The sequence below is a fragment of the Electrophorus electricus genome, chromosome 7 (genome assembly GCF_013358815.1).
Source record: "Electrophorus electricus isolate fEleEle1 chromosome 7, fEleEle1.pri, whole genome shotgun sequence".
Classification (NCBI taxonomy): Eukaryota; Metazoa; Chordata; class Actinopteri; order Gymnotiformes; family Gymnotidae; genus Electrophorus; species Electrophorus electricus.
Genome location: NC_049541.1, coordinates 7,905,020 through 7,913,566, shown reverse-complemented (window position 1 = coordinate 7,913,566; position 8,547 = coordinate 7,905,020). Strand labels below are relative to the sequence as shown.

At 41.5% G+C, this 8,547-nt stretch overlaps 1 protein-coding gene across 1 annotated transcript in view; it reads right to left on the bottom strand.

Moving 5' to 3' along the window:
• Nucleotides 1–5,560: 5,560 nt before the first annotated feature.
• Nucleotides 5,561–8,547, bottom strand: part of vav3b (vav 3 guanine nucleotide exchange factor b) — a 29,335-nt gene continuing 26,348 nt past the window's right edge. Inside the window, 2 exon segments of the mRNA XM_035528120.1 lie at nucleotides 5,561–6,928; nucleotides 7,409–7,668. Of these exon segments, the coding sequence (XP_035384013.1) occupies nucleotides 6,887–6,928; nucleotides 7,409–7,668 (302 nt within the window). The 3' untranslated portion in view covers nucleotides 5,561–6,886.

Sequence of the window (8,547 nt, the reverse complement as noted above, 5' to 3'; positions counted from 1 at the left end):
GATTGTGTTTGTAGTGTCATGCTGAGGGTAATATGGTGGGTAATATGGAGGGCATTGTGCTGGGTATTGTGGTTGGTAGTGTGGATAGATTGGTGGGTGATCTGGAAGGTATTGGGTGAGGTATTGTGGTTGGTAGTGCGAAGGGTACCGTGGTGGGTAGTGCCGTGGGTAGCATAGGAGGTGGGTAGTGTGTTGGGTAGTGTGTGTAGTGTAGTGGGTAGTGTGTTGGATGGTGTGCATACAATGGGGAGTAGTGTGTGTAGTGTAGTGGGTAGTGTGTTGGATGGTGTGCATACAGTGGAGAGTAGTGTTGGGTAGTGTGAATACTGTGGACTGTAGTGTGCTGGGTAATGTGCATAGTTTGGATGGTAGTGTGTGGGTAGTGTGTTGGGTAGTTTGCGTAGTGTGGAGGGTAGTGTGTTGGGTAGTGTGCATAGTGTGGAGGGTAGTGTCATGGGTAAAGCAGATTGAGTTGTGTAAAAATAAGCAGCCCAAGTACCATCCAATAAATGAGGACTGAAGAAGTTTTCAGTTTTCAACAGTAAGACCCCATAAGTTATAATAGGTTCATTTGCATATAACCTTTAGCCTACCTGCAATATGGGGAAAGGGCTGCAATCTTCGCACTCTTTGCATGAGGAGGCAAGATGATAGAAGAAAGGAAAAGGCATAGTAGACAAGGTGTAGACCAGAGTAACAAAGGAATCAGAGAGCTCGAGAAGTTATGGGGAATCGCCATATTCCCTGCAGACAAGGCCAGTCAGCTGCCTCATTTATTCCAAGGAAATGGGAGGATCACGAAAGCTGATACCCAGGATTCCAACCTACACCATTATCTGTATCTCTTTATGTACTGCTTCAATCGCCTTTTTCTAATGAACAAAGCAGTTACGCATTGTGAGTAATAAGCGGTGGTTTAGATAGATTCCACTTGCGGTCATCAGGGAGCCACAATGGGAATAATTCCGCTGCACATCGGGAATGGCGCATTGGAAAAACGACTCGACCATGCTGTTCGTTCCAGACAAATCCTCCTGCATAAAACGGACATCAAAAGGACATTGTGCCACCATTAATGCATAATGTAGAGCTCTTTCAATTAGGTCACTGCATCATGAAATATTCAGCCATCGGCAATACGCACAAACCAGATAGAGATTCAGTAGCGCACACACAAAAATCGATTTTAGCGCTGTAGTATGAATCAATGATCAAATGCATTGGAGAGAAATAGCCTAAACGTTAACACATAGAGCTCAGTGGAATGTGATATTAAAGGAATATCCCAAAAAAAGCATGCAAAGTGCTGTTGGCACTCAAATTTAAGTCCTCAGTGAGTGTGTTTAAACACTAAATGGCAAGGGCCCTGTGGCCCTGGTTGTGTTTTTAAATAGAGGCTCAATGGCACACCATGCATCTCTGGCCTTAAACTGCTTACCTCCCCCCTAATTACACCCTCAGAAGCCCCCAGGAAGAAATTATTTATATATTACACCAGCTGAGGCCATAAATAAAACATGAAGACCCCCAGATAAAAAAGCATTTATCCTTTTTAGAGATAGATACAGAGAGAGAGATGGACAGAGACAGAGAGAGAGAGAGAGAGAGAGAGAGAGAGAGAGAGAGAGAGGGAGGACAGATCTCTGAACCATACTAATAAACCTCAAATAGCCCTCATTTCACAACGATGTATAATTGACTGGGATTTTATTCAACCACTCTGTATAGTGAGAGAATGAGACGACAATGAAAAACACGGCTACAGGAAGGACAGAGAGGAAACGAGAGAGAGAATGAGAGAGGGGGAGAGATAGAAAGGGAGAAAGAGATGTAGAGAGAGCAATATGGAGGGTGATGAGGTCTTGAAAATGAGAAGATAGAACCATCAGCAAATCAATCCCAGAAGCTGTGAAATAGGAGAATTGTGTAACAATATGAGTGAAGACAGCAGAAACAGAGAGCTACCTCCTCTCCACAAACCATGCTGACAACAGGATGGCATTCTGAATAAAGAAAGACATGTGACAGCAATCATGATCTCTCTTCTAGAATACAAGTAGTAAAAATTGAATTATCAACAGAAGAATAATTGCACTATACTTTTAGCTGTATTAAAACTTTCTGATCTGGAAGGTCTTAAGTTGTCCTGATTAAATCAAACATAGAGTATAGTAGAGTACATATAAAAGCATACACAAATTGCCAGTTTATTTTATACTGAAAAATTGATTTAATTTCTGTACATCATAACAGTTCATAGTTTTGTTCCAGACCAGTGATGGGGACCAGTGTATGTTGTATAGGAGAGGTTGTGGTAGTCACACACATGCATCAGCAGTATATATTGAGGAGTACGTACACACACATCAGTGGCGTGTGACATATTGGGAAGTCTGTGATGGGGACTTACACATTATCTGTGTGTAGTGTTCTGGATGTTTGTGATGGTTATACGCATATCAGCAGTGTGTGGTGTATTGAGAGGTCAGTGATAGTAATACATCAACAGTGTGTGATGCAGTGTGAGGTGTTTGTAATGGTGATCTGGTGTTCAGCATGGCTACGATGAGGATTTTTTCACTTCAACATCTATGATCTATGAGTGTTCAATTGCTCAGCGGTGCTTATTTGGTCCTGGATGAGCAGGAAAACCACAGCTATGAAACAATAAGCCTACAGTTCTCAATACCTAGCCTTGACACTTATAAGTCGTTGAATTAAAGGATGGCATTCCAACATATTTTCTCTTTCTCTCTCTCTCTCTCTCTCTCTCTCTCTGCTGTTAGTATACACCTCTCAGAGCTGGGGAAAAGCTATTTCAATCCTCCACTGACACATACACTTGGCTATTAATCACTCTTTAAGTTAAAAATTATCCACAACTAGGTGGCTTTACCATTATCAGCCATCAGACTCCATCTCTCTTTACCTTTTGTGATCTGGGCAAAAGAAACATACACAAAGAGGACCCTATAATGACCAGTTTTAGGAGAGAAGAGGACCAAGTCATGGTGGCTTTTTGGCTGTGCTGTCTGCAAATGATTTGATTCCTAGTGTCAATGACATCACAGAAAAAAAGCTTGTTGTACTGATCTAGACCTAACCATCACATAACAGGTGATGTGTTTTAATTCTGACAGCAATGCCAAAACATTTTAATTCTTATTACAGCAGTGGTGCCAGCCAGAAAAACACTGGCAGTCTACACAGTGTAGCTCTCGAGTAGGTACACTTAATAAAAGTGCCCACTGAGTGCATTTTTCTGTATTATGGACTGGAACCAAGAACAATCTGGACCACTGAGGTGCCAAGTAAACCTGACAGGAGTGGCCCATGGAGCACAGCAGGATTAGAAACAGCTGAGAGTAGACATGTTCTCACCCAGCTTGGGGCTTTTCAGTACATCTACACTTGAAAGGTTTTTTGTTGTTGTTGTTGTTGTTGTTTTTTATCCTGTAAATGTTTATGTGTTGCTGTGGAGGTGGAGGTGAATGGAGGTGGCTTTATGAGAAGCTTCAAGTTCTGCATGAACTGGTGCCACTTTCATCCAGGTTGTTTGATATCAAAACAACATTTAAAGGGGGATGGGGGATTCAAAATGGAAATGGTTTCAGTTTACTACAGCATACATATAAAAGTGCACCATCTAGAAAACAGTTCATCATCCTTCACATTAAGCAGCAGCATCCAGTGACTGAGGAGTTGCCATAAACTTTAGAAAAGCCTCTTAACAGTCATCAGTGCAGAAATCTCTGTGATTAAAGAATGGAAGAATTAAAAAAGAAAAAGAAAGAACAAAAAAGAAACAATGAAAACATTAATACCTGTAGAGGCCATAGGTTTACAGCAGAACTACTCATGGTATACAAAACTGTTGTTTATTTGAATAGCATTTAAATGTCAGCAGAACTGTAAGTTTCAAACTAAAATTACTTTCTTACTTCACACACATGACTACATTTCATCATTGCACCCCCATCATGCTATTTACACAAAACAAGAAACCTTTCTGAAGGACTGTGAAATCTATGGTCACCTATCCAGAGTTCCATTAGGGATACTAATTACATAACTAATTACATACCAATTACATTTTTTGTTTGTTTCATATATAGAAATAGTCTTCATGCTGAATTCAAATCTGTTTTTGTAATTTTTCTGTCACACTGTTCTTTTTTTGGGGGGGTTGACAGGTTTTATATTATATATAAATTATGTATTTATAAATAAGTTTATTATTGCACTTGAAATATGTACAAACCTACTCCTAAAATGTACAATGTATGATTTTTGTCTATATTTGGCCTCAGAAACATCCCTCTTCAGTGTCCAGCAACAATCTGCCAACACTCCACGCTCTGCTTTTCCATATGGCAATACACACATACACACGCACGCACACACACACACACACACACACACACACACACACACACACACACACACACAAACACACACACAAAAAAAAAAAAACAACAACAACCAGGTGAAAGAAATTCTGAAAACATATTTGGGTTCTGCATGCAAATTACATAATAAAGAGGGAAGCAAGAGCATTGTTCATAGTATAATGTACAATTTTGCAGCTAGCAGCAGGAAGACTAAACAGCTTATTAGTAAGAATACTTTCTCACAGCCTTCTTCAGTTGTAATTGTTTCTTCAACAACAATGGTACCCAGAGAGGTTTGCCATGTCTAGCGTTCGGTACAGATGAGGACTGCCAAACATATATGCTCTTCAGTGTGCTCTGGTGGAACACCAAAGGAGGTTAGGTTATCCATGCGGATACAAGGGAGATGACAGGCAGGAGCACCCCAATGTCTCGCCAAGGGAGAGATTTCGTCTTCGTTCTCCAAATGCTACAGGCCTCCCCCAGCTTAAGCCAGGACCTCGGCTCCCACGCTTTCCTATGAAGTCAGGCCAGAAATGAGGACCCGCAATTCACATGCAGGTTCCCACCAGTGGACAAAGATTCTTTTTTTCCCCCTTTGCTGACAGGTATATTGCACGGTGCATCACAATCGCAAATGTCACAGATGCTTTTCATGGTGCTGCTCTGACGCGAACACGGTGTGAATCACTGAAACCCCCACAATGATACGCTGGTGGGGCAGCATGTTTAACTGATGACTCAGTGACCCAAGTCTGTATGACTCACAGCTTCTTGAGTTTACACAAACTTTTACAGATAAGTGATTACTTTGAAGTGAGTAAAACCTAAAGTGTATGCAGTCAACACGATCAATTTAGTTCTACATTTTCTGTGCTCCGATCACCAATCCAACAGAATACTGAAGAGATGCATCATATTGTAGTTGGTGTCATCCCCATGTTAAGAACTAAAAGGTTTTTCTCTATGGAAAAAACATTATTTTATCACACTCTGTGATAAATAAAACCAATGTGTTTTGTCCATGCTTTTTTCCCCACTGAATCCTCAGAATTACAAGCTTTATTTGTAGATTCCTTCTAACAAACCCATTTGTCAACTCTTAGATAAGCTCATAATTCAAATGATCAAATGAAATTTGGGATAAAAATGTATTTAGGACAAAACTATCAAGTTTGGAACATTTTTATTTACCGCACACCAGCACAGTTGATTTTCAAAAATGCCATTCCTTGTTTTCGCAGAGACAAACCCAGATTACCTTATAAGGGCATAAGAGCATGGAAGAAATACAACACAACTTCAGTGGTCAAAAGGCATTTTTTCAGCAGTTGCTTGCATTTGGCTCACCAGATCATTGCCTGTGACCCTTCATTATTTTGGTGAATGGTCATAAATCAAGCCCATTCTCCATTTTATACTCCAGAGTATACTCCATTTTACTCATTTTGTTGTAAACCAGTGACTTGTGACAACTCCATGGACACTCGCACCAGCAACACATTAGAGGACACTGTGAAAAATAACTAAAGAACTAACAGTCCAAAACTAGTGAAATCTAAGCAAAACAAGCAAATAAAAAATTTTGGAACTTCTACCAGAACCCAGAGCTATCTTCTTCCTAAAATGCCTCTGCTTGTATAATTCCACACATCAGAAAACAGTTGAAGCCATATTCAACAGTGATTTAGACATCTCTATTTGAAGAAAACACTTCTTTGGAACAACAAAAGAAAATACAGTCGGCCATGTTCCTTTACCTCCACCTCCACAAGTGAGGTTCTATGGGATCCTTAGAGAAACTGCCTCATACTGCCCCATATACAGATCCCATTAACATATCAGATGGGGAGTGTCCAGGAATGGCTGCATCCTTGGTCTGAAAAGCCCCAGTGTGATGGGTCTGAGTCCGATGTGTTCAGTGATTGATATCTACCTGACCGGTAGGCCTCTTGACAGTCTGTTTTACTCAGGGCCTCTGAGGGAGCGCTAAGCGCTAACAGTGCTGGAAGCAAAGGCACAGCACAGAAGGCGGAATCAGAGGTCAGGGGGGTGGATGATGCCATCAATAAGGAGGAAGAAAAAAAAAACAGTTCAAAGTTTTCCCTCCTCAGCTTAAGCTTCCTGAGAAAAGGGGAGGCCTGTCCAGTGGGAAGAAAGAGTTTAAAATCATTAACAAGCAGACAGAGGGGGCCTTGGACCCTGAGTGAAGACTGCAGAAGGTGACAAAGCCAGAAAAACATCTGACTCTGGGTGGGGTGAGTGCGAAGCCTGTGATGGTGGATCATTATTAATGAACCAGCCTAAATCTAAAACCTGCTTCGCCCTGCAGGGGACTGCAATAGCCCGCTCACAAGCCAAGCACTTCTTAAGGGTAATGGTTGAACCATGGAGGTCAACCTCATCATAGCTCTGTCCAAAAACCCTCAAGCCGGGGCTGTGCTTATGCTGCCGTCAATGAAGCGGGTGGCAGTAAGGGTCACTCCCTCTAACATTCACTCTTCCTCTTCCACGTAGGAGGAGGGGAACCATGCCACCTGTTATTCAAACACAAAGGAGATCATGTCAGAACTAAACACATCCATGAAAATTATCGTGGATCAGTTACACTAGACACTGCGAACCATGTCTGCGCAAGTTTGTCATCATCTTTGATTTTTATTAGGGTTTTATCTAGTCATATTTGTTGTATAAACATTAAACATTTATTCCTGGTACAGGAATAACATTTATTGGTACAGATCAGTCTACATGCTATCGGTCTTTAAAAGACTTTACCTGTATTCTAACTGACTTTGAGTCAGTCAGCACTGAAGATTCCTGACACTCATGACATCAGGTTTACATGTCCCGAGCATGAAAGACACTAACTCTCTCAGGACAAAAGATCATCTATAATCTATGCAACAACACACAATCTCATCTACACAAACCAATGAATTCTTCAAACCATCAAATCCATACCTCTCAGCCATAATGCACATGTTGCATTAGATGGGAGCAGCGAGGACTCTCACCCTTCCGCTGACCTCGCCGCTCCACCAGCCATCAGCACACTTGGCGTAGACATTCACCAGGTCGCCTGCCTACAGTGGGAGCTCCTTTGTGTCCCTCGAGCAGAAGTCATAGCGCACCAGTGCCACAGCAACAGCATGGAGAAGTGGACCACTGGAGAAGTGAGCACGGGAGGAAGAGGAGAGCATTGTGCCAGTGATGGCAGAAGGTTGACAGGTCCGAGAACACAACAGGAAGAAGAAGAGTAGAAAAACAGTGGACAAAACACCGAGGGGATGGATGGATCAGCCAGGAGCAAAAATCAAACGTTCTGGGGGACCTATATACCTGTTAGTGCTCTGTGACAAATCAGGAGCATTAAACATTTGGAGCAACCCAACACACAGGCATACACACAAACACACACACAAACACACACCACTTTAAAGAAATAATCAGGCAGGTTGAAACAGGAAGGCTAATGCTAAAGCTAGCTGTATCTAACGATCTAATCAGAGAGTTTTGGGGCAAATTTAGTTCTGTTAGGGGCAAAACAAAGAACCCACAGTATACTGGTGTTTTTGGCCCCAGCAGCAGAGACAAAAGAGAGAAGACACTGGGTATAGAAAAGTTAAACGTAAATGTCCACTAATGACGTAATGCTCCTAACAATGTTAAAATCTGGTATCCAGAAATCCACTCCAGCTATAATATTTAGTGGAGTAAAAGCATTTGAACTAAAATCAACTGAAGCAGCATATCAAAAGAAAAAGTATATTTCAAATGTAGAACCTGGAGTACAAATCTACTCAACTATAAGGGTGAGACATCTAGATCAGTGTGAGGATGACTTTGTCCAAAGAAACCCCAAAGCGCTTTTACATCAGCCTATTCCTATAACCCTGTTATTCCTCATCCGCTAATATGGAAAAAGGGAATGGACATACCACTCAGCTCTTTTTGACGAAGTTCAACTTTATTCTCAATGCAGCTGTGCCAATTGTTGCCAGAAATTGCAACATGAACCGTAGACTTCGACTCAAAATGTCGACACAGCTTGCCCTAAAGAACGCTCTTAGGCACCAGTCTGTATGTACAACAGTGAAATTAAGAATCACCACCAGCCTTTTCACTGGTCAATCACATTTTTTCACCATGTTCT